This window comes from Nycticebus coucang, chromosome 2 (assembly GCF_027406575.1).
Source record: "Nycticebus coucang isolate mNycCou1 chromosome 2, mNycCou1.pri, whole genome shotgun sequence".
NCBI lineage: Eukaryota > Metazoa > Chordata > Mammalia > Primates > Lorisidae > Nycticebus > Nycticebus coucang.
In genome coordinates this window covers 16,475,316-16,502,708 of record NC_069781.1, presented here as the reverse complement: position 1 = coordinate 16,502,708, position 27,393 = coordinate 16,475,316, and the positions used below count along the sequence as shown (strand labels likewise).

Genomic DNA, 27,393 nt, shown 5'->3' with positions numbered 1-27,393 from the left:
ATAATGCAACCAATTTTAATTTAATCTAGATACAGGTACTTTATTTACAAATATTTAGATTAATAGCATTTTGTTACATCAAATGAGTACAGCAGTCTGAATAAATCCTTCTGTCACAAAAAACAGTAAGACCCACTGTAGCTAACTTTGGGAATCAGGGTATTGCACCTAAACAAGCTGCAGTCTTTAGTTTGTGATTGCTACCTTATATTCTCCAACAGGTAGTTTGTGTGTTGTTTTTGTAAATACACACCAGCAGGTAATGGTCCCTGGGCAAATCCCTTGTGATGCAACAGTGTAAGCACAATGGACTCTTTAACAGAATATACCAATCTACTCCAGGAATCTTATTTCTTAAAAAGTTAAAGACAAAAATAAAAAGTCCACAAATTAACCAAATCCTATTTTCTGCACATTCCAGTTTTGGCTTTTATTTAACATTGACTATACAATTCTCTGGTACTACCACGTGTTTACAACCCAGAAAGACGTACTTGTACGTTAGTGTCTGTAAAGAGGGATTTCAAATGTGTATTTTAAACACAGCAGTTGAGCTGAATGCATTTCGTATAATATGCCGAGGTTTACCTATCCTACTTCAAATAACTTCTCAATTCTCAGCCACCAACCCATAAACTCAATTAGGAATCAATCAACGGAAGTGAAGGACTTAGTAAAACTTAAGTTTGTTGTCTAAACAAGTAAGATTGTTTCTTTTACAATACAGTATTCTTTCAGTGGCCAAACCACCTAGTGCAAAGTAATAACTTACTTTATATCAGCACAAACACTGAAACACTAATAGAAACATGTTCCCTTTTACAAAATAATTTATGCCAACATGACATAAAACAGCCCCTCATACTATGAACACAAGGGATATCTTAAATTATTTCAATGTAGTGTTAAAAATGCACAATTTAAAATCCCTTAACAGCAGACCTGTGGTTCTGGCTGTTTGGTTCAGAATCTGACCATTCCAAGAAGATAAAGGTATAAAAGCTTAAAATGTGCAATAATAAACCCAGCCTTTTTTCTTTTTCTATACAGTAAGGCAAGAATGCAGCCTGTAATGCAAACGTTTATAAAAAGAAAAGCAGGTTAGCACATTGTCGATTGCACAACAGTTAAGAAAATCAGCAGGTAAGCAACAGTGCAAAGATGGAACAGAATCTGCTAGTGTTAATCCTCTGATGCTAGGAGCTCTTTACAGTATAATGTCCCCAAACACTGCCAGCACCAAGGGGTGGAGCCAGTACCACTTGCGAACTGCAGTTGTGTCTATTTCCTTGTGTGAAATGGAAGGGAGTAACATGGTCACATATAGGTCATACTGTACAAACTGGTATTTTATACTGTTCCAATGCCAGTAATCAATTTATTTTCTTCATTAAAATAATATACAGAATGTATTGTTAGTTCGGTTCCTTCAAATTTTATACATATTTACTTTGTTAAAGAAAAAAGGATAAAATGGTGTAAAAAAAAGATAAAGCTATTAAGCACAAGAGAGAAGAATAAATGGATATTTTCCCTGTGCAAGGCTATGACAGAACCAAACTTCATCAAGAAAAATGCCACCCACACAACAGGGAATTTACCCAACAAAAAAACAAAACAAAAGCAGTTACAGAACCCCTTCTCTACCATCAGAAGTCATTTCACAGCAATGAACTTATTGGTTACAACAGACATACTTGAACAGTTAAAGGTGGGAAGAAAAGCTTAAGATATCATCAAATTAAACCATACAATGAGACAAAGCCTTGCCAAAGAGGGAGGGTAAAAAATCATGAAGTCCAGCATCAGTGCTCAGTTTAAATCATATATTGGTGACATACCTATCACGAGGAAAGGGGGGCGGGGGGGAACTCTAGATTTAACATGCAGGAGAGATTACTCTACTTGCCTTTGATAACCTGATTACATCTAGTTGTTTAGCAGTTTAGTATTGTGTTAAACTGTTTTTACAACAGAGTTTTTTCTTTCTTTTTTTTTTTTTTTTTTTAATTAAACCCAGTAAGATGTACAGAAGACAATGAGGCAGTAAAAAGTACTGCTTCTGACAGACAGAGGTGAAAGGTCAAATGAGGGGCCTCAGCAAACAGGTCACTAGCAGCCACAGCCTTCCCTCTGGGGCTGGGGTTCACTGGTTAGCCGGCCTCCCTGTGGGGCTGAGGGTTTGTGTTGTACACCAGACTCAGCAGCATTCAGATCCAGGCTTCCATCCTGAATGTTCTGATAGATTTTCTTGGCAGCCTCAAGGAAGGCATCTTCTACATTCTCTCCCCTAAGGGGCAATTGACAATGTTATTCAAGAACCAATGCTTTCCACAAAAGATAAGGCATTATACACTGACATTTTGCCAACATTTATTCAACTACCATGATGTCTTCAACTTAGCCACTATCACCTAATAAAAGATTATCAGAAGACTGAGCTAAGTGAACATGGGAAAATACTTTCCATGGAAAGCATAAAAATATGCTAAGAGCCCTTTCTATAAACCCTATTTGGATAATTATGTGTTCTATCAAATAATCATTAAAATGCTGTTAATGTTAATATAAACATGTTAATGTATGACATGACAGTTGAGATAGGTCTTCTCTGTGATAACAAGAGAGGTTATTCCCAACAGAAATGCAATCTCTCCAAACATGCTGAATAGGATTCTAGGATTTATATGGTCTGATAAGCCAAGTATAACCAAGGCTGTGTTTATCATAGGATAGCGATGTATTCATGGTTAGTCATGTTCACACATCCATTCTCTTGGGACTAACAGCATAGCTGAGGCTAAACAAATACTAGTTAGGCTCTCCTCACCACTGCAAGGTGTTTTTTTTTTTTTGCCTAATGAATGAAGAACTTTGATGAGAGTACAAGGGTTCAAGAATGGATATGGAAGAACAAATAGGAAATGTTCACTGTCCTTCTGAGTAGACACTTGACGTACTTCCTTAAGCCACACTTTTTAACAAGATCAGAAGTACTGAATAAAGAAAAGATTGACCAAGCTCAGGTCTGGGATGCCAAACTCAACCTTAGTTGTGAAAGTCAAATACTTTTGAAATGTAAACACAGTTTCATTTATTAACTTGTGTTACCAATGGGCACAATTAAGATACAAATCTTTTAAATTAAGAAAAATTCATATTATTTTGAAATATGAAAATGGAAAATGATTTGTTCATCATTCCTCCTGCCATAAGCATTATATATTTATACGATGTATGTGTACACATAATACATTATATACTTATCATATATATGGTTCTACTTTGAAAAACTTGAAATTAATTGATGTGTGATCTATATTTTAGCCATACTTACGTTTTTGCACTCGCTTCAAGGAACAATAAACCTAAAAATAAAATTCAGACTCTAATAAGGACATTTCAAACTAATTCACAAGGGCATTTTTTCAGTTACATCTGAGTAAGTTTCCCATCAGATTTCAGTCCTCATTCCACGGCATTTTATGAAAGAGTGAGTTTGAAATGAAGAAAGAACATCTTTATATTCGTGATTAAATAACCACAACTTCCAACATAAACCTCATACAAACAGAAATATATTTTGTTACTTCCTCCTTAAAGGTTTTGGAGCAGTTTGCAATTTTTAAAAATTGTCAAATATTCTACTATAGTATCAAAACCCCATCTTTCCTTAAGTATGACCATTAAGTCTTAAAAGCAACCCACCGTTTTCTTCAGCAAACTGTTTGGCTTCTTCATAGGTAACATCTCTCTGTGCCTCCAAATCTGCTTTATTTCCTATGAGAATTATTACCTAATTTGTGATCAAAAGAAAGGCATTTTAAAACAGAAGTAATCATTTAAACCAACTGCTTTATTTACTATGAGAATTATTACCTAATTTGTGATCAAAAGAAAGACATCTTGAAACAAAGCCATCATTTAAACCAACTGTGCAAATTCTGAAACCCAAAAATCTTAAATAACATCTGGGCCTAAAAATGAACCAAATACTAGCAATTATTCACAGTGCAGAACTTAAAATCATAAAGTCATTAATACTAAGAAGGATCTGGGAATCATTTCTACAAAAAAGCAGATAGTACATTTTTCAGGTCTGAGGGCCCAATATGATCTCTGCTTCATTCTTTGCTTTTTTTTTTTTAACCACTTCACAACCCTTTAAAATCATAAAAATCATTCTTAGTTTGCAAGCCATTTAAAAACAGGCCCTGGGCCAGATGTGGCCCACAGGCCATACTTTGGTTACATATAATCTAATCCAAAGATAATGATTTACCTAAATTGGATTACTAAGAATCCACGGAAAAGCTCCAGGGGATCTGTGGAGCCCTGAACTTAAGCATAACATATTGTAAACATGGACATTCCCTGGCTTTCTTTAGATTTTCAAAAGGTTCTGGAAAGCTCAAAAAGCTTTAAAAAACACTAGTTCAACTCCTTCAGGCTTTAGGCAAAGAAATTAAAGCTCAACTAAAGCAAAGGAATTTGCCAAAGGCCACTTGGTGAGTCACTGGTAGGAGGACATTAGAACCCAGGTAGAAAGCCCAAACTGTGACCTTCAGATAAATACAGTCCTACCCTAGGTAACTATCCCCAGGAAAGACCAAGTCTATAGTAACTGGTTACATATGCATGGGGGGGTGTATAGAGGTGGGGGGAGGCAAAGGGGGCAACACATATGCACTAAGTTCAAATCCAAGGCAAAATGTCACACCTACTATACCCACTTGATACAACTGGAGTTAGGCCAAAGTTAAAGGCAGCTTTGCAAAGTTGTAAGAAAAAATTATTGTTGTTTTAAGAACTAGCAAAGGTGGCTTGGCGCCTATCGCTCAGTGATTAGGGCGCCAGCCATCTACACAGAGGCAGGCAGGTTTGAACCTGACCAGGCCTGCTAAACAATGACAACTGCAACAAAAAACAGCAAGGCATTGTGGTAGGTGCCTGTAGTCCCAGCTACTTGGGAGACGGAGGCAAGAGAATAAGTGCAAGAGTTAGAGGTTGGTATGAGCTGTGACACCAAAGCACTCTACAGAGGGAGACATAGTGAGACTGTCACAAAAAAAAAAAAAAAATAAGAACTAGCAAAGGTCTTTTGCCTTTATTTGAGGGGCAGAGGTTATGGATAAACTGTACAAATACACAGGGTGCCAAAAAAAATGTATACACATTTAAAGAAAGGATACCTTGGTAAGTAACAAAAGATGTATACAAGTCGTGTTGAGCACCTCTTACAAATGCATAAGTCAGATGTGACTTGAGTATTACAAATTTAACACACATTTTTCCTTTCTTAGAATGAATACAAATTTGGGGGGACACCATGTGCATATAAGCTTATCTGAAATCAACTAGTAAAATTACCCCCCCCTTTCCCCTTCCAAACAGATATGGTAAGCTACTTTAGGAATGGATGGTTTCGACTAAAAATGTGGAATTATACATTCTGCCTCTTCCACTTACAAAAATTTTTGTCCAGTAAAAAAAAATAACCATTTTATGGCGGTGCCTGTAGCTCAATGGGTGGGGCACTGGCCACATACATACACTGAGGATGGTGGGTTTGAACCTGGCCCAGGCCTGCTGAACAACAATGACAACTGCAACAGAAAAATAGCCGGGCGTTGCAGCGGGTGCCTATAGTCCCAGCTACTCAGGAGGATAAGGCAAGAGAATCGCTTAAGCCCAAGAGTTTGAGGTTGCTGTGAGCTGTGACGCTACAGCATTCTACTCAGGACGACAGCTTGAGACTGTCTCAAAAAAAAAAAAAAAACAAAACAAACAAAAACATTTTGACTATAAACCTTCTGCAAGGACAGTTAAATAGTACAATGAATATTCTTCAATCAGCGTGGATAAGTACCTACTGTGGAAGGAAAGAAATTTTCATATATAGTCCACTGGTCTTTCTTATTTTTATTTATTTATTTTTTTTGAGACAAAGCCTCAAGCTGTCACCCTGGGTAGTGGCATAGCATCACAGCTCACAGCAATCTCCAGGCCCTGGGCTCAAGCCATTCTCCTGCCTCTGCCTCTGGGACTACACACGCCCACCACAAGGCCTGGCTATTTTTTGGTTACAGCTGTGGTTGTTTGGCGGGCCCAGGCTGGATTTGAACCCGCCAGCTAAGGTGTATATGGCTGGCACCTTAGCCGCTTGAGCCACAGGCACTAAGCCAGTCCACTGGTCTTTTAAAGAATAAAGTGGCTTGGTACCTGTAGCTCAATGAGTAGGGAGCCAGCCACATACACCGAGGCTGGCAGGTTCGAGCCTAGCCTGGGCCTGCTAAACAACAACGACAACTGCAACCAAAAAATACCTGGGCATTGTGGCAGGTCCTATAGTCCCAGATACTTGGAAGGCTGGGGCAAGAGAATCACTCAAGCCCAAGAGTTGGAGGTTGCTGTGAGCTGTGATGCCACAGCACTCTACTGAGGGCAACATAGTGAAACTCTGTCTCAAAATAAATAAATAATAATGACACTTAAAAAGGAAATCAATTTGTATAAAATCAAGTCTATAAAATCAGAGTGGCCTACTGTAGTGCCACTATAACACAAGTACTCAAAACAAGAACTATTGCTTCCCCTCCCAATTTACTATGAATTTCCAAACTGGCTTCCTATCTCCCTACAAGGGGAGACAAAAAGTGGCAGGCTAATTACAGAGATGCAAAACATGCCAGCAACAAAATGAGAAAGTACATTAACTTCTAAAAAGGGGACCTTATAGAAATCAAAGGCGACCTTATAGGAAATGTAACATTTAAGCTTAACAATTTTTTTTTTCTTCTGAAGATCCAGTTAGATTTCAAAGGGCATAAATGAGGCAAGAAGACACAGTTAATTTTTTTTATCTGAATACTCTTCCATGGGCCCTCCACAAAGAGTTTTGTTTAACAATTTACTTGAAAAAACTACAGCCTCAAAGAAGCTTAAAAAACTAAGGAAGGGGGCGGCGCTTGTGACTCAAAGGAGTAGGGTGCAGGCCCCATATGCCAGACGTGGCGGGTTCAAACCCAGCCTCGGCCAAAAACTGCAAAAAAAAACCCCCAAAAACCAAAAACCAAAAAACCTAAGGAAGGTCCTGTGAACCTTCACCTAGCATCCCCAAAGGTAGCAGATAGTACACTCTCAAAACCAGGAAACAAACACTGGTGTAATGTATAGCCCTTATTCATATTTCACACTTTTTATATCCTCTCATGACTGTGTGCAGTCAATACATACAATAGTATCACAGGTATAGATGTGCATCATCATAGTCAGGGTACAGAATTAGTCCATCACTACAAAGAAACCACTTTATGTTGCTCTAACCACACCACTACCACCTTCCACCCCCACTGCTAACCCCTGGTAACCACTTATCTATTCTCCATTTTGACAATTTTGTTATTTTCAAAATGTTTTATAAATGGAATTATAGTATATATATAGCCTTTTCACACTGTCTTCATCTTTTAATCAGCATAACGTTCTTGAGCTGCATCTCAAATTGTTGCATGTATCAATAATTCATTCCTATGTATAGCTAAGTAGCATTCCACCATATGGATGTACCAGGTCATAACCATTCACCTGCCAGTCAGTAGCCAGCTGGGCTGTTTTGTTTCTGGCTATGCATTAAAAATGGTATGAACATTCATCTATAGGTTTGTATGTACATCTACCGTGAGTTTAATGTGATAATGGAAATGAAAGTTTCAGGCACAGTCCCCCTATCATAAATAGGCAAACAATGTTAACTGATTCTCAATATGATTAAACTGCTATTCCCGATAAAAGCTAACCTTACCACTAATTACATATTTCTTAAATCAGGTCTCTGCTAAGTGCTGGGGGCATAAAGTGAAGTAAGCACAGGTCTTGTTCTCATGAAGCTCAGTCAGTCACAGATCAAGTGCCTTTCCTCTCCTGTTCCTGGAATACCCTCAACATCTACGGAAACCTGAGCAGCGCCTGTGGCTCAGCGAGTAGGGCACCAGCCCCATATACCAAGCGTGGTGGGTTCAAACCCAACCCCGGCCAAACTGCAACAAAACATAGCTGGGCGTTGTGGCAGGAGCCTGTGGTCCCAGCTACTCAGGAGGCTGAGTCAAGAGAATCACCTAAGCCCAAGAGCTGGAGGTTGCTGTGAGCTATGACATCACAGTGCTCTAACGAGAGTGACAAAGTAAGACTCCCTCTCTTAAAAGAAAATCTACTGAAACCTAACCCACCCCCCCCTTCAATGACCAGCTCAAACACGACTCCTCTGTAAAGCTGACACTAATCATCCTGGGGACCCCTGCACTGCCCCAGTCACTCTATTTAGAATTCATCTTTCAGTCTGCTCTGCAGCATAGTTATCTGTGTACTTACTGGTTCTCTCCCTGCTTGACTATTAATTTCTTGGGACCAAGGACCAACATTTATCTTTGTACAGTACAGTCCAGCAGAGTAGCTTGGCCTTTAAAATCTCAATAAATAACTTCTCAGTCTAGTTAAAAAGGTAGTATTTTAAAGCATGGAGAATCCTTTTTATTTATAATTGACATTTTCATTGAAAAAATTACAGATTTACATGCAGTTATAAGAAATAACACAGGGAGATATCTTACACACTTCGTACAGTTTCCTTCAATGGTAACATTCTATGAAACTAATGCAGAGTCCTTTTAAAATTGTAATTCAAAAAAATAAATAAAATTCAATTAAAATTTCAGATTTCACAGCATCTACTTAATACAAGACTATATTCATAATGTTTTTTCAAACACAAACAAAAAAATTAAGTATAATAAAATGTAAAACCTAGGATATTTAGAACTAAAAAACATGTTAAATTTTCTTTAATTAATTGAAAAATAAAGATTTTTCTCATTCTTAGTATCTAAGTACAAAAATCTCACCAGTAAATGGCTTTCCTTTTTGGGTTAGCTTAGATCTTACATTTTCTGTATAATAAGATGTCACTTAACTTACAGTATTTGGATTGGTGAGATTCCTTGCATCTGTCAACCAGCTGCTTAAGTGGTTATATGTACTTCTTCTGCAAAAATTAAAGTTTAAATTTGTGACTGCCACATAATTGCCATTTAACAGAGAAGAAACTTCAACAAATATTTAAAATATATACTTTAATCAAGAGATCCTAGGAGTATTCTTGCTTTAACTAGTTATTTTGAAAAACAGTTGTAAATACTATCAAATACTTTTCAAAAATTTAGCCAAATCCATTATTTTTAATTAAATAACTCAATATCCAACTTTGCTAATTACATGTCACAAATAAATTATTTACATTTAAAAAGCACATCATAAACAGACCAATACGCAAGCAATGAACAACAGAGAAAACTGTAAGAAAATTCTATGCTCAGAATTTCCAAGCTTAAGTCAAAACTAAGATTATTTTTAAATCATCCAGATTTTCAATCACTTAACAGAGACAAAGCAGTACCAAAATGCCTAACAAATAACACGCTCAATGAAAAATATTTTTCTATGACTTTAAATTTTAATTTTTGATTATATACCAAGTTAGTCACACTATTATGATCTGGCACATGATTCACCTTTCCTTAATAATAAAGAGTAAACTACAATCACATAAAAACTGGCTTTAAAAAGGCATTTAATACAGTTGACTGGAAATTCAAATACCCAGACACCAAAGAAAAGTTTATCCTAACTTTGTACTCTTATTTGCCAGGCAGCTAAATCTTTTGGGATTCGGACTGTCCTCTCCCCCTTCCCACTTTAAAAACACATAGGCTCATTTGCACTAGCCAAGTAGGCCCTGAAATGGCAAACAAACCCAAGTAACTTACAATATTATACAAAATAGAATCTACCAAAGGGGTCAAGATAACAAGCAATCCTGCCTCAGCCTCCCAAAGTGTTGGGATTACAGGCATGAGCCGCTGTGTCCAGCCTAAGTATCACATTTAAAAACCACAAGCCTTATCACTGTACAATATTTGTAGTACTGGCATACCTTGATTTTACACAAGTATGTTTTACTTCATGAACAAACCTTAAATAAGTCCAAACTTTATGCTGATTTTGATGCATTTAAAATTTCAAAGCTGGCAGGGAAAGTGAGATAAACAGAAAAGCCTTCATAAGTACTGCAGTATCAAGATCCTGTAAACCACATTATTTACAGGTACCATAACGTCTGTCAATGATTCTGGTAACTTAAATTTCAATTTAAAATATTATTGTGATAATCTTAAATCTATAAATAAATATTAACTGGTGGTACTAGTGTTTAAAAAAAATTTTAAATACTCCCTAACACTGGTGTAGATGTTAGATGTATCAAATGATATGGCAAAAAACTGCCATGGCTATGCTATCAATTTAGAACAGCACCCTGTAATAATCAAGAGTCAATGCCAAGAATAAAAAGTATTACACTTTTAAGTTTGAAAAATGTCAGAGATTAAATTAGAAAAAAACTGGTGTCACAACTGCAACATCAATGTCACTATAAAGTATCACTGAGTCAAGAAAGCATCTATCTATAAAGCCTGAAATACCTTTTTCAGTAAGTTTTTTTTTTTTTTTTAGAGACAAGAGTCTTACTTCATCACCCTCAATAGAGTACCATAGCATCATAGCTCACAGCAACCTCCAATTCCTGGGTTTAGGCGATTCTCTTGCCTCAGCCTCCCAAGTAGCTGGGACTATAGGCACCTGCCACAACACCTGGCTACCTTAAGTTTTTGTTTTTTTTTTCTTAGAGACAGAGTCTCACTTAATCGCCCTTGGTAGAGTGCTGTAACATCATAGCTCACAGCAACCTCAAATTCTTGAGCCCAAGTGATTCTCTTGCCTCAGCCTCCTGAACAGCTGGACTACAGGTGCCCACCACAACACCTGGCTATTTTTAGAGTCAGAGGTCTTGCTCTTGCTCAGGCTGGTCTTGAACCTGTAAGCTCAGGCAATCCACCCGCCTCAACTTCCCAAGTGCGGTGAGCCACCACACCCAGCCTTTTTTTTTTCCAGTAAGTTTTATTGAGATACAATGAATAAATATATCATAAGGCCTTTCAAAATAAATAATTATTTTTAGTATAACTAAAGTTGTGCACTGATCACCACTATATAGTTACGTAACATTTTCATCACCCCAAAGACAAACCCTGTATCCATTACAATTCACTTCCCATCCCTAGCAATCCACTTTCCGTCTCTATAAATTGGCCATAGTAAAGAGCATTTACGGCTTGTTTTACTCTCTTTTGCCCTGAGACCACATTTCTAAATGAAATCATACAATATATGTCCCTTCTGTGTATGGCTTCTTTCACTTAGCATAATGTTTTCAAATATTATCCACACTGTAATGTGTATTAATACTTCTTTCCTTTTGACAGCTAAATAACATTCTATTATATGGATATATCACATCATGTTTATCCATTTATTTTTATTTTATTTTATTTTATTTTTTGAGACAGAGCCTCAAGTTCTTGCCTTGGGTAGAGTACCGTGGCATCACAGCTCACAGCAACCTCCAATTCCTGGGCTTAAGCGATTCTCTTGTCTCAGCCTCCCAAGTAGCTGGGATTACAGGTGCCCACCATAACACCCAGCTATTTTTTGGTTGTAGTTGTCATAGTTGTTTGGCCGGCTCAGGCTGGATTCGAACCCACCAGCTCTGGTGTATGTGGCTGGCACCTTAGCCACTTGAGCTATAGGCACCGAGCCATGTGTTTATCCATTTAATTGAAAGACATTTCAGTTGTTTTCAAAGTATTTTTGATGACTTGAAGAGACACAAATTTTACCAAAAGCATTTACCATGCTTAAAAGATAAAAGAAAAACAAATACATTTTAAGCACTTGTCACTGTATTTAAATTTTATTAAAAATGCATGGAGTTTTTAATTTTGTGACATTTTCACAAATGCATTCCTCATTTTTAAAATGAGACAGTTCTGTAAAGATAGCCAAGTTCCTTAACAGTCTTCCAACTATTTCTATACTTCCTACTATTTACCAATAATGTTACTAATTGGCCATAGTGAAGAGCATTAAGATTTGTTTCACTCTCTTTTGCCCTGAGACCAGCCAATTCTAAAACTTAATGAAACTTTAAGCACTATAATCATAATCAGCCACTACCTTTATTCTAAAGCATCCCAAAGTACATTCCTCAATAAAATAAGCTTAGGAAACACCAAATTAAACAAGGTTAAGTAGAACTTCTCAGGGTCCTAATATGCTAACATGCATTGTGACACTTCAGGAGGAAAATAGCATAATCATTTCTCAAAAGGAAATATGCTTGAAAGTCTAATTATCACTTGGTCCCACTCACCCACCTCTACCCCAAAAGAGTCACACTGCTTTTGGCTGGTGCTTTGCATCAACATGAAAGGTGATTCAGTTCATTTTCTACCTTACAGAAGACACACAACACAGAGTCTAATGAAGTAGCACAGTTTTCCCTGTTTTCCAAAGTCAAACCTTTACATAGACAATAGTTTTGTTTCTTTATATCAAGTGCTTTGAGTTTCCAGAAACAGCTATGTTGAAGTAAATTTAATCCTGCCACATGCAGTCATTTGAAATCATTTTATTCCATTTTGGGACAAAATAAGTTTAAGGAAATGAGCAATTAAGTACTCAGACATCCTCAGATGCACACAATCAATGGCACATCTCCTAGGTGCAGGACACAACAACAGGGGCCTTACCTAACAAATGCAAACATTGTAACCTAATCATTTGTACCCTCATATTAATATGTAATTTAAAAAAACAACAACACTATCAGGTGCAAGCACAGAACTTTTTATCACCTCCCATGCTGGATAAGCAGATATAATTCTTTGCTTGGCCTTGTTCTGAGAAAGTATAAACTTTAATACTAGAGACTGAATAGAGTAACTCCCCAAAACTTGCTTGCTTTTTACTGAAGTAAAAAAAAACAAACGGTATGTATAAAATATTATTTCTCCTCAAATAATTCAGCTGATGCTACTCTTCAAACTATATTGTTCCACTAGCTCTATCCAACATCTCTCTGAAGTTTTTCAGGCATACCGACTTTCCAAAAAAAAAAGCAAGTTTTATTAAGTTTTACACAGCAAGTTTTTGAGAAAACCCCACAAAACCCAAATAAGTTCATTTGCAGTCATACAATTATAAACTAATGAATGCCTAAATCAATTGTTTTAAAAACTGCCCAAAGTAGATTTTAACCCCCAAGTATGAAGGCTGAAAAATGGTTCATCTCTTACCTAGTGATATCATACACCATAAGAGCTCCTGCAGCTCCTCTGTAGTAGCTTCGTGTAACAGCCCTAAACCGCTCCTGTCCTGCTGTATCCCAAATCTGCAGTTTGATTTTTTGGCCACTAACTTCGATTATTCTTGTACCAAATTCAACACCAATTGTGTGAGGACAATCAGCCATAACTGTCAGGAAAGAAAAAAAATATATCCCAACTTTCAGAAAACTTCCAATTAAAGACTACTGAGGAAAATTCCACTGAATGATTAAATGATTTACTAATACTCATGGGCTAATAGACTAAAGCTACCACTGGAAACAAAAATTAGCAAAGACCCAGAAGGACAGACAGAAGTGTGACTGGACGAGAACAAGAATCAGCAAACTTCTGGAAAGAACCAAACAATAAACATCTTAAAAGTTTTGTGGACCAAAAGGTCTGTCAACTACTCAACTGAAACAGGCAGTGTCACTGTATTTGGCTCTCTGGCTACAGTTTGATAACCCCTCAACTGAAAGAATCTGATGAGTAAAAACAAGTATTTTAATGAACTCTTCCCAATAGTCTTCTGACAATCATTACCTATAACGAATCAATCAATGGTCTTAGGCTCTGGGTGTTGTTAGTCAAATTTTTATCCAAGAAAATATTAACATTGTCTCAAGAAAAAATCATCGTGCTTAATACATACTTACTAAACAATGACAAGTTATATATGTTTAAGCAATAGGACAAATTAATTACTCCTTTCCCTATAACTAGGCCACTTAAACCCTAAACCCATCATTCTCTGGTGCAAGCACACAGACCATGCTGGACGCTTCATAAAACATTACAACAAAAATACCAAAGAAATGAATTCAATTATACAGGAATGTTTTCGACTACATATTTAGCCTGTTAGTTACAATGAATTGGTCCCTTTCTCTATCAGTATTTCAAAATAGTATTATTTAACAAATGATACATGCAGCCGATTTCCCAATAAGATGATCAATTTCTGTTAATAGAAGAAAATAAAAAGATTGAGTTTGACATTATTCTATGTATTTTTAAAAACTTTACATTTTTACCATCAAGAAATCTAAACAAGTGAATCTGATTACAGTATAATGTATACAAAACCAACACTGTAAAACAGGCATCCTCAAACTTTTTAAACATGGGGCAAATTCACTGTCCCTCAGACCATTGGAGGGCCAGACTATATTTAAAAAAAAAAAAAACTATGAACAAATTCCTATGCACACTGCACATATCTTATTTTGAAGTAAAAAAAAAACAGAACAGGAACAAATACAATCACAACGTTTCATGTGGCCCACGGGCCGCAGTTTGAGGATCCCTGCTCTAAAATACACTGGTATATGTCATTTCATCTGTACTTCTTTAAAAAAAAAAAAAAAAAAAATCACTGCACCTAACAATAAAAGTGCAAAAATAGCGAAAGGCTATATTTAAATGCATAAAGTATACTGACAATGATACATTTTAAAAAGCAGAAACATGTTGGTAAAGAAAACTATTAATGTTTTAACTCACATATTGAACTTACATTTTTTTTCTGTAAATTGATGAAGCAAGCAAGATTTTCCTACTCCCATGTCCCCTGTTTAAAAAAAAAAGTTTCAGGTGGCAATTACATTCCTTAATTTTACATTCTCATAATTATATGCCATGATTGCCATCCCCATTACTGTATCACAAGTTCCTGGGACACAGACTAACTATATTTCCCTGCTTTATAATGGATTCAAAAGATCTTAGGTCAGTTTTCACTGTTATATACAAATTGACTTTTCTCAACATTCAGCAGTGATAGAATTTGATTGTAAATTATACGTTAATAAATAGCTACCAGGTGGGAAGTGCTTTTTAATAAACATGTGGTTGTAATGGTATTTTGAACTTTGGCTTATTTCAAAGTTTTGTTTTGTTTTTTCCCTTCACTCGTGCGTAGAAGTAAAAGGTTTCTAAGAGTGACAAATGGGGCAGCATATAACAAGCATAAATAACCTGAGTTTTAGAAGCCTGATTCACTAGTTCCCTGTTTCATCTCCTATTTCTTATAGAATTAAAGAATTTGCATTACATGAACAAACGTCACCTCTGACTAATACTACACCACTTTTAACCCTTGATGAAGGAATGTTATAAAGTCATGTAAGTTCAACATTAAACTGTTCCAATGTGAAGAATTCACTAAAAAGCATGTGTACTTTCCAAATGTATTCTTACAACTATGATTGGATAAATACCATTAAGACTTTTAATTTGAGAAAAATCTTGAAATTTAAAGGGAAAACACCAATTGAGGGAAATGTTTTATGTGTATTATACAACTTATTCTGAATCAAACAATATTCTCTACCAAGTTTTCGAACCTGAGGGATCTAAGGACTTTCATATTTTTGCAATGTTTCAGCACTACCAGGACATTAATCTCATTCTCAGTTATCAACAAGCTTTTAAATAGCCCTCAAGAACAATCAATGTCACATCATAAGATACCCAGCACTGTACTACAGAAGTACACAGGGCCACAATACAAAAGGTACAATGTTAATGCAAAAATAAATCTTATTAAAGGAGATTTCGTTTGACAGTGAGAAAAATCACTCCTTCAGAAGTGCTATTGTTTAAGCATTAATATATAAATATTTTGTATGTGAACCTTCTTTGTGTAACAACAGTATAAGTTAAATAAACTTACCAATAATGATATATTTAAAGATGTAAGAGTAGTTGTATGGTGCAGTTGCCATGGTGGCACTAAAAACAAAGAAAACTGTGTTACTTCAGAAGGTAAGTATACACAAGTTATTCAAACTAATCACTGCTATCCTTTTAAGATATATAAGATAAAGCACACTGAATACAAACAAAATGTTGCTTACATTAAGTCATAATAAAATTGTATTTGCCAAATTGATCAAATAAACAAATTCTCTTAGATGAATAATGCTTTAACATTCTTATGCAAGATCCATAGGCACAGTGTCTCATGCCTATTATCTCAACACTTTGGAAGGTTGAGGTGGGAGGACTGCTTAAGGCCAGAGTTCAAGACCAGACTGGGCAACATGGCAAGACCCTATCTCTAAAATAAAATAATTAACAGTTAGCCAGGAGTTGCAGATAGCAATGAGGTGTTGAGTCCTGCCACTATATTCTAGCCTGGGCAAAAAAGTTAAGACCTTGCCTCAAAAATAGAAAAACAACCAAAAAAGAGAAGCTATTTATATCTAAACAATTCCAATATTTCACTCTAGGAAAAATTCAATAAAAAATATTACTCTGGAAAATTTCAAACAAAAAAATCCTTATAAATTTAAGATTATGAATAGTCTCACCTCCCTCTAAATTTCCCTTCACTGTTAACTGATCAAGTGGGTTACTGATGGCATACTTGTTCAGAACTCTTGATTTTAAACAAATTGGTATAAAAAGAAATCCCTAACTTATAAACACAAAACAACATTTTTACTTTACATCAATAGTTACTAAAGCATCAAAGAAAGAACAATCTTAAGATTTCCAAACAAAATTAATGTTAGAATTAAACTGAATCACAAGAAACTGTTATTCTTACAGGTAAGTCGGTTATTATAGGCAATTTCATATGGCTCAACCTAATAAAGGATTTGCATATTAACAACATATTAAGTGCTTGCTATACACTATGCTAGGAGCTCAAATAACTAATGCCATAAAATTGTATTTGTGGTTGTTAAATTTGGAAGTGTATGTATTAGAAGATACTTCACTGATCACAGCCCATTCCTTACCGTCAAATAGACTTAAGAATTCTAATTTCTCTTCTACTAAAAAAAAACAAACAAAAAAACAACTCTCCAATTTATTCAAATGAATGCCTTGAATGTGTCAGACACTGTGCTAGGTGCTAGAGAAACAAGAAGTAAATTCTAATATTGGCAATAACTTCTAACAAACTTTATTCTCAAGCTAGTGTTGGTTCATCTTCAAACAAAGGTCTTTGTACATATGAAGATTTAGCCTCATTTTAAAAAAATTTGATTTATAGTATTTTTTAATCTGGTTTTTACTGTGTCTATCAATGTCACCTTACACAGCCAGACATTTGATATCACTGGAGACATTTATTTACTGAAATTATTACCTTACTATATACCATATTTCAAGTAAAATTTCTATAACCAATAAAATTTAACCTGTAAAAAGAATATGTATTTAAAATAAGTGAATTATTGTTATCAGGGAAGAGAAAGCTGTTAATTACAAGAAAGTATTTATTAAACAATCACTTTACACAGTCTTCTCACATAGCTGTATGTATTATATTGAGCAAAAGCAGATGCCTTCCTACACATTTCAGCTTGGCATGTTCCAACACATTCATAATCAGTCTTCTGCATCACAGAAAACTCCCTTAACCAGTTCTTTAAAGAAAAGGAGTTTTTCTGGTTAGATTAACTCCAATTGTGAACATTATGATTTTATTTCCTTTTCCAGACATAAGCACTAAAAACTTTTTGGTTTTTTGGGGGGTTTGTTTTTCTGAGACAAAGTCTCACTCTGTCACCTAGAGTAGCGTGGCATCGTCATAGCTCATAGCAACCTTAAACTCTTGGGTTCAAGCAATCCTCTTGGCTCAGCCTCCCAAATAGCTGAGACTACAGGCACCCACATAAAGCCCAGCCAGTTTTTTTCTAGGACTAAAAGCTTTTAAGAATGAACTTGGGCTAGGTGCAGTGGCTCATGCCTGTAATCCCAGGACTTTGGAAGGCTGAGGCAGGAGGATCGCTTGAGTCCAGGAGTCCAAGGCCAGCCTGGGCAACTCAGCAAGACCTCATTTCTACAAAAAATTTAAAAATTAGCCACACATGGTACCACATGCCTATAGTCCCAGCTACTCCAGAGACTTAGGCGAGAGGAATGTTTGAGCTCAAGAGTTCTGAGTTTATGATTGAAGGCACTGAACTCCAACACAGGCAACAAGAGTGAAACACTGCCTCTTAAAAACAAATTTAAAGCACCGGCACCATATGCCAGAGGTGGTAGGTTCAAACCCAGCCCTGGTGAAAAACTGAAAAAACAAACAAACAAAAAAAAAACTTAGTCCTAAGGCTAAAATTGTTCTGGATTATCCACATCTCTGATCCAGAAGCCAAATCTAAAGAGAAAAATGATCTCTCACATTAAAAATGATATTTAAAAGGTTATTAACTTCTAGACCTGCATTCTGCCCAGATTCTTTTCTTCTAATTAATTTTTAACCATTCTTCTCAACTCTTCTTTCCCCATTCCAACAAGGGTGAAAGAAATCACTTAGCCACCTTCAAATTACTTTCCCTGGGCTCAAGTGATTCTCTTGCCTCAGTCTCCCGAGTAGCTGGGACTACAGGCACCAACTACTCACCTGGCTTTTTTTTTTTTTTTTAAGAGACAGGGTCTCATTCTGGCTCAGGCTGGTCTTGAACTGGTGAGCTAAGGCAATCCAACCTGCCTTGGCCTCCCAGAGTGCTAAGATTACAGGTGTGACCCACCGTGCCTGGCCTCTTTTTTTTTTTTCTGAGACAAGAGTCTCCTTTGTTGCCCTCAGTACAGTACTGTGGCGTCATAGCTCACAGCAATCTCCAAATCTTGGACTCAAGTGATTCTCTTGCCTTAGCCTCCCAAGTAGCTAGAACTACAGATGCCTGCCACAACACCGGGCTATTTTTTGTTTGTTTGTTTTAGAGACAGGGTCATACTCTTGCTCAGGCGTGTCTCAAACCTATGAGCTCAGGGTAATCTACCTACCTAGGCCTCCCTGAGGGCTAGGATTATTGGCGTGAGCCAAGGCACCCAGCCTCCAAATTACTTTCTCTTGTGCTCTTCCCCTTGATTCTCCTATTTCCATTTGCTCTTCTACCTAACAGTTGTAGCTGTACATACTTTGCTTCCTTCCACTATGGCTGTTAATAATCCCAATTTCTTCTTCAAATACTCTAATGACTAATCATGAAATTAAAATCCAATTCTAGGCAGGGTGAAGTGGCTTACACCTATAATCCTAACATTGTGGGAGGCCGAGGCATGTAGACTGTGTGAGCTTTCAGCCTGAGCAAGGAAGAGCAAGACTCTGTCTTTACTAAAAATAGAAAAATTAACTAGAGTTGTGGCAGGTGCCTGTAGTAGTTCCAGCTACTTGGGAGGCTGAGGCCAAGAGGATCACATTAACCCAGGAGTTTGAGGTTGCTGTCAGAGCTACAATGCCACAACCCTCTACTTAGAGTGACAGAGTGAGACTGTCTCAAAAAAAAAAAAAAAAAAAAATTCTAGTACTAATCTGTGTCTGCTAATTATCATAAAAAGCATTTATTCACTAATTTTGAATTTTAATTATAAGCATTAATACAGTATAAACTATTTCCAAATGAAAGAAATGATCTATTTTAGATTGAATACCAGCACTTTGTCTCCATCTCACTATACAATTTTCTGGTTCAAGTTTCCTTAGAAAGTTACAAATTAAAAACCCTAAAAGCCAAGTAAGTTAAAGGAAAACTATTCAAACTTACTAATTTCAGTAGACAAGGAAGGCAGAAAACATCCAACACTGTAGCCACCCACACCTACAACAGCTCTTCCCTTTCTTGTTCCAAGAAGATACTGGCTGGGTTTATATATATTCCCATAGTTTATTGATACATTCATTCATTTCTACACTAACTACAGTAGAAACTCCATAATTGATCACCTCCCTACACTAACCACCTCCTTAAGTTGACTTCATTTTCATAGACCAGACATGCATCTCATATAGGTATCAGTACAGTAGGGCTAATTCATTACGTTGTCTACCTCCATATGTCAACTTACAGAGGTTCTACTACATGTTCAAGTGACACCTTTTAAACATTAACTTTGTTAATCCTTTAACAAAGGATTTTTCAACCTCATTTCTTCAACAGGAAACATACCACCGTTAAGGTCAGGAATATATTTTCATCTAGCTTTGGAAAACCTATTATTTCAGAGTGTTGGGCGGTGCCTGTGGCTCAAAGGGGTAGGGCACTGGTCCCATATGTCAGAGGTGGGGGGTTCAAGCCCAGCCCTGGCCAAAAAATGCAAAAAAAAAAAAAAAGAGTGTTTTTATTTACAGAACTCAAAAGTTAAAAAAAAAAAAAAAAAGGAAACGTTGGTCTAGTTCAAACATTCTGAAAACACAAGTCCACTCAACACTAACCACCTCCCCTAAAAAAAAAAAAAAAAAAAAACCTTGGTAATATTCTATAACTTGTATATCAAGTACTGCAATGATTAAAATCGTTTCTTCCATGTTTTGCAAACAGCATCTGAATAAAGTTCATATGTAGATAAGATCTTTAATATCTTAGATTTAAGAAAAAAAGAGTACTACATTGCAGACAACAGTTACCATTAAATGCATAACGAACAACTTATAAACTAATAACAAAAACAATTGTTATAGTTACCATTTGTTGGGCACTTCACATATGGTGGACAAGGTGCTATAAATGTGCTAAATACTTTACCTGCAGTTTCATTTAATCCCTGCTATTATCCTTATATATTACTATTATCCTCATTTTACAGATGAGGAAATATAGTCAACAGGTAATATAACCAGGTCACAGAACCAAAACTGTACTAAGCCTAGGGCTGTTTTCACAGCAAAGATTCCCCCCTTAACCACTATATCATCTTGCCCCCTACACGTGGTTATGACATGTACCATAAAGCTCTGTAGCATTCACTCACTTGGTTCTAATACTCTAAATAAGAAGTATTAAGCAAAAAAAAAAAAAAGTATTAAGCAATTAAATTCATGAGATCATGGGTGGCACCCGTAGCTCAGCAAGCGGGCAGGGCACTAGCCACATACACAGAGGCTGGTGGGTTTGAAACCAGCCCAGGCCAGCTACAACAATGACAATTGCAAGAAAAACAAAAATAGCCGAGCATTATGGCAGGTACCTGTAAGTCCCATCTACTTGGGAGGCTGAGGCAAGGCAGTCGCTTAAACCCAAGAATTTGAGGTTGCTGTGAGCTGTGACCCTACAGCACTCTAGTGAGGGCAACAGCTTGAAACTCTGTCTCAAAAAAATAATTAAATAGATAAATAAACAAGTAAATAAATTCATGTGATCACAATTTACAAATACAAATGAATAGTAACACTAGTAATAATAATTTATAATTATTGTATCTACTTACAAAAGTTTAAAGGAATTTATATTTGAGAGTAAACCATGTGATGATGTATATTGCTTTTCCCTTATCTATCTTTTATAATTTTTTTTTTTTTTTTGCAGTTTTTGGCCAGGGCTGGATTTGAACCCACCAGCTCTGGCATATGGGGCCAGTGCCCTACTCCTTTGAGCCACAGATTATTATGACTTTGCATAATCACTAACATTATGTCCACGCAAAAAGTGAAATTGAGATTTCAAGAAATTCACTAATGTGGCCAGAGTTACAAAGTTAGTAAAATGGGAACTTGAACCCAGGCCTGATTATAGAAACCAGGATTTTCCCTGTCTAAGGTAGTTTATTACAAGCATATACAGATTGACAAAATAAAAGCAAAAAATCTAAATCAGAGAAAAAAAGAGACTACACCAAAAATTTAGGGTAACACTGTTACTATCAGTGCATGTAAAACTTAGCTTTAAACTTCCTGGTTGTCAAGAGAAATGTTTACTAAATGCACACTAAAAATTTAATACTAAATACTAATAATAGTTGTAACATGTATTCAAGTGAACTTTTTAATATATTAATTATGCTTAATATTGCTTTAACAAAGAATTTCTCAACCTCATCTCCTGAATGTGAAATATACCACTGTTGAGAAATGTATTTAAAAATGGGGTATGCCATCACATAAAACTCAGTACTTTTTTTCATTTAACAAAGTCATGGACATATTTCCAAATCAATACATTTAAATCTAAATGGTTATTAAACACACATTAAAGATTAATTTTTGTTATGACAAAAATAGAATGAATCAGACACCTTCCCAAATTAGATTATAAGACATATAAATCAATGCTTTTGAAATGTGTAAGTACAGATGTGAAGATAGACACTTTCATACACACTGCCTGTGGAAGACTGAAATTCTGCAACATTTTGTAAGTAATCCGTATTTTAAAAATTCTTAAAAATAATTCAAACTGGGCTGGACACGATAGCTCACCCATAATTCTAACACTCTGGGAGGCCAAAGCAGGAAGATCCCTTGAGCTCAGGATTTCAAGATCAGCCTGAGCAATAGGGAGACCCCGTCTCTACTAAAAATAGAAAAATCAGGTATTGTGGCACATGCCTGTAGTCCAGCTACTTGGGAGGCTGAGGTAGGGGGATGACTTGAGCTCAGGAGTTCAAGGTTGCAATGAGCTATGCTCATGCAACTGCACTTCAACAGCTTGGGTGACAAAAGGAAACCCTGTCTCTTTTTAAAAAAAAGAGAGACAAAAGAAAATATTTAGGTCTATACATATTAACTGGGAAATATATCCATAAATTTTGTTAAGTGAAAAAATAGCATGCTGCAGAGTATTGCCAAGCAATGGCATATCCCGTTTTCAAACACACACACACATCCAACCCTGTATGTATATAAATAATATGAAAGAATACACACCAAACTGTAAAAAACGAATACTTGGGCTGAGAGGAGAAAAAGGGAAGAGGGAAATTAACTTTCTTTACACATCCCTGCACTGACTTACGAGCATGTAATATATCTGTTTGGTAGTATGTTTTAAAATATGCAAAGTAGAGAAAATAAAGAACTGATAAATATATTAAAAAGTACTTTTCGGTGTGGTGCCTGTGGCTCAAGCGGCCAAGGCGCCAGCCACATATACCTGAGCTGGCGGGTTCGAATCCAGCCCAGGCCCACCAAACGACAATGATGGCTACAACCAAAAAATAGCCAGGCATTACGGTCAGTGCCTGTAGTGCCTGCTACTTGGGAGGCAGAGGCAGGAGAATTGCTTGAGCCCAGGAGTTGGAGGTTGCTGTGAGCTGTGATGTCACAGCACTCTACCCAGGGTGACAGCTTGAGGCTCTGTCTCAAAAAAAAAAAAAAAAAAAGCACTTTTCTACATATTTCTTAAACAGATTAAAGAATAACCAAACCAAAAAAATAACCCCACTCATAACATTTCCAACATTACTTCTGCATTTACTGATAATAAGGGGAACATCAGATGAAGCCAATCATATGACTGGCCTCAAAATAAAAAAACTAACAGCTAATAGTAGAGGGTATTTACTTTCTTACTCCTAAATGTAAATACTTATGTACTGTCTGACTTTTGCAACATTATGTAGCTATTTTATTCTACTCCTCAGAACCTATGTTACTATACAATTTTTACATACATGATTCAAAACAGTAATGGTGGGAAAAAACCACCCACTAAATATTTCGTGTAATTTAAATTCTTGTCCTTACTATTTCAACTGGTTTGTTTTTTTTACATGCAAGACATTTTGTTAAAAACCCTAGAACCGACAGGGTGTGGTGGCTCACGCCTTTAATCCTAGCACTCTGGGAACCCGAGGTGGGTGGACTGCCTGAGCTCACCAGTTCTAGACCAACCTAAGCAAAAGCGAGACCCCCATCTCTACTAAAAACTGAGGCAAGAGGATCGCTTGAGCCTGAGTTTGAGGTTGCTGTGAGCTATGATCCTACAGCACTCTACAAAGGGGGGCAGCTTGAGACTGTCTCTTTGTTTATTTTATTTTTTGTTGAGACAGAGTCTCACTTCGTGGCCCTCAGTAGAGAGAATGTCTCAAAAAAAACAAAAACAAGAACCACGATAGACTACTTTTGTGATTCCAACACAAAAATATTTGTTGAGTATCTACTAAGCTCAAAATATTGTGCTAGACTTTTGACAATATAGTGATCAAAAAAGACAACATTGTTTCTGCCTTCAAGGAATTCAAGAATAGAAGCATTCTGATTTGCTTAGGCCATTAAAATGGAATGCTACCTGATTTGTCAGTCAGGTGGACACAAAACTTCTGCAGTTGATCCAATAACCTAATCTAATGGAAATTAATGGTCAGTTTCCTTTTCTCAAAAGCAATACAATCTCTGAAAATAACCTACCCACTCTTCAGGCCCACTTAAAAATACAAGCTTCATTTCTGAAAAGGAATGTTTAATGTCACATTTTTATATGATGTGAATGATAGAAAATAACTGGATTAAAAAAAAAAAAGAAAATAACTGGATTGCTTAATGTGTCAAAAGAAAGGCAAATCTTCCAGCTAATTATGACAGTATGCCATGTACAAGAAATAAACTACTCCAACACTGTACCTCTCTTCCCAGAAGTATTTAAAAAAAAAAAAAAATAGAAAGAAAGAAACCAAAACAACCTTACACTCATATTGCACTTACTACTCAAGTTTGAAGGATTAATAATAGTGAAAATTTTACTGATGACATGACATCTGAGATTTGCTTCAAAATTGGCAGGGAGGAGGCAAGAGTGTATAGATGAAGCCAAGACTGATCACTGTGACACTGGCTAACAGGTAAATGAATGTTCAGTATGCCCCTTTATTTTGCATACATTTAAAATTGTCTAAAATAAAGTTTTTTTAAAGTACAGTATCTCCAATACCTCGAAATAGTATTTATAAATTACTGTCTTCAGCTATGCCTAACGTTTTTAACCATACGAAAATGTTTCAACTTAAAAAAAAAAAAAAAAAAAGAAACAGCTCTCAACAGCCCTAGTTTTAACATTTTGCCTTAACCAAAAGTTTCCCCCAATAGTGCAACATCTTGCTAAGTATCACTGTGCAAAGATATATGATACTGATAAAAATCAGCTGTTTAAGAACATTCCAGATTCTGTTGCAATATGAAATATAAAAAGTGAAAACTTTTAAAAATATAACTTTAATTCCAAAGAATTTTTAACAGCTATTAGTATATAATGTTATTATACATCTTCACAATATTGCCATTTATTGAGCACCTAATACGGATCAGCTACCTTCTAAACACTCACTTTACAAATAAGGAAACTAAGTTATAGAAATGATATACATATGGTCATACACTACTAAATGGAGAACTAAATTAAGGCCTGGGTCTAACCCTACAGTTCTCCAAAGCTGAGGGAAGTTCTTCTCATTCATTCAACAGATGTTTAGCACCTATTATGTGCCTGGCACTGTGTGGAGCACTCAACAAGCTAAGGACTTTCTTAGTTTGGGATTATACCCCATTTAATCTTAGCAACAACTCTAAAATGTAGGTACAATTATCCCCTTTATGGATAAGTACACTGAGACGGAGGGGTTAAGTAACTTGCTTAAGGTCACTTAACTAATTACAAAGTGGCAACCATTGGCGGTATGACTCCAAAACTCTTACCCACTACATGCCTCAAGGCATGACCAAGTAAAACCAACTAAGCAGAACTCCAGAAAACTGAAAAGGCTTGGGAACAGGGCTGGGAGCTGGGTTACTGCAAGGTCAAGTTATTAACCATATTTAAATAAAAGGCAGTTGGTATAATAATGAAATGACTAGTAAACTTTTTAAGAGTTCAGATTTGGGCTCTCACACTTAGCACGGAACCACCAGGAAAGAACCCGCCTCTCAGACAGAACCCAGCTCTCCTCACATAAAATGAAAATCTTGCCATCCCTCGCTGGGGTTGTGAGCATGAACATTTGGCAGTGTAGTGGCTGACAGGATGGACTTTAGATTATAAAGGGGTAATCGGCTGTCACCCAATGCAAAGAGATGAAAAAAGGAATTGTAGCTACATTTAAAATTGTCATGTCTGAAAACGTAGCCTGTCAATGTCGTACAGAAAACACCAGCCAGTGTGGGCAAAGGCCAGTTTGTCCGTACCACTGTTACCCAGCCACATCACAACTGCAGGCCTCAGTCTCCTCATTTATAAAATGGGGACAACATAACTTTTATTTCCAAGGGCCAGCCGCGGCAAGATAAATGGGTCTGAAGGCACCTAAAAGGCGCCTGGCACACAGAGCGCAAACCCGCGAAACACTCCTGTCGTCTAATCTTAAATTCTACACATGCCAAAAACTTTTTCTTCGTTATTTTCAGACGCTATGTAAGTTCAGGGCCTTCTAAGACGTCCCCGGGCCTGATACGGACTCACCAAAACCAGAACCGCGAAAACACAGGCCCCAAGACCCCGTCCCAGCCCGGGTCCAAACACAGGCCGCCCACACCTTCAAGGACACCAGAGCTAGTCCCAGACGCCGCCTTTTTGGTACGCAGGGCCCGAAGCGGCCTGGGGGTGGGAATGCCACGTCCGGGGCTCGTGGCTTGCAAGACGGCGCGCACGCGTGGGGCACCCGCGGGGCAGGCGGCGCGGGGACAGGGGCCTGCGGGAGACGCGGTCCTGCCCGGCCGGGCCAAGGAGGCGGGGAAGGCGAGGCCGGAACACACCCTTCCCCGCACGCCTCGGGGTGGGGAGGACCAGGCAGCCCCGCAGGGGGACCGCGCGGGCCGCCTCCGCCCCCGCACCGGCGTCCTGTCAGGCGGGCGCCGCGGCGCTCACCGCCGACCCCCGGGCTCGCTGCGGCCTCAAGGACCCCGGCCCCGGGGCGCCGTCTGCGCGACACAGCGCTCTGCGGTCCACACCCGCGTCCCTCGGAAACGCCGGGTGAGGCGGCCTCGGCCGGAGGACACTGCGGAAGGCCGGGGATACCTGGGGGGTTGCTGGTGGCTGGGCAGCTTTCCGGGCGGAAGGGGGGCGTCAGGAGGAGGAAAAGAAGTGCGGAAGCAGCGGAAGAGGGGGCGGCGGCGGTCGGCCGAGGCCCCGGCAGGTAGGCGGACTGGCCAAGAGGTGCACCCTCGCCGGAGGCAGTGGCGGTGGCAGCGGGGACTGCTCCTGCGGCTCCCTCAAGATCTTCCTCGGGCTAGTCCAAGATGGCGGCGCTCCCTACACAGGGTTTCCTGTCACCCTCGCAATGGGTCGGACCACAAAAGAAGGGGGGAGGTGCGCGCGCAGCTGGCGGAGCCCGGAAGAGGGTGGCAGAGGCCCGCTTGCTAGCCACGCCCCTTCCTTAGTCCTACCCTCTGGACTCGTCGCGCCGGCGATGAGGCCCGCCCCTCTGGGTCTGGAGCCTGAAGGGCCCGTGG

The 27,393-nt window shown here is 37.7% G+C and overlaps 1 protein-coding gene across 1 annotated transcript; it reads right to left on the bottom strand.

Annotated features, from left to right (window-relative positions):
* Positions 1-13: 13 nt before the first annotated feature.
* Positions 14-27,393, bottom strand: RAB14 (RAB14, member RAS oncogene family). Its single transcript, XM_053564013.1, has 8 exons — positions 26,960-27,393; positions 15,955-16,013; positions 14,797-14,850; positions 13,248-13,425; positions 8,974-9,040; positions 3,709-3,796; positions 3,338-3,368; positions 14-2,290 (listed from the first exon to the last, which is right to left on the bottom strand). Exons 2-8 carry the CDS (start codon positions 16,004-16,006, stop codon positions 2,113-2,115), a joined length of 648 nt encoding a protein of 215 aa, XP_053419988.1. The 5' UTR covers positions 16,007-16,013; positions 26,960-27,393; the 3' UTR covers positions 14-2,112.

Excerpts from the sequence above, each read along its gene's own strand:
- RAB14 (XM_053564013.1), bottom strand. The coding sequence starts at position 16,006 with ATGGCAACTGCACCATACAACTACTCTTACATCTTTAAATATATCATT. Across the intron at positions 9,041-13,247 it reads ATGGTGTATGATATCACTAG|AAGAAGTACATATAACCACT; the intron begins GTAAGAGATGAA and ends TAATTTTTGCAG. Across the intron at positions 3,369-3,708 it reads ACAGTTTGCTGAAGAAAACG|GTTTATTGTTCCTTGAAGCG; the intron begins GTGGGTTGCTTT and ends TTTTATTTTTAG.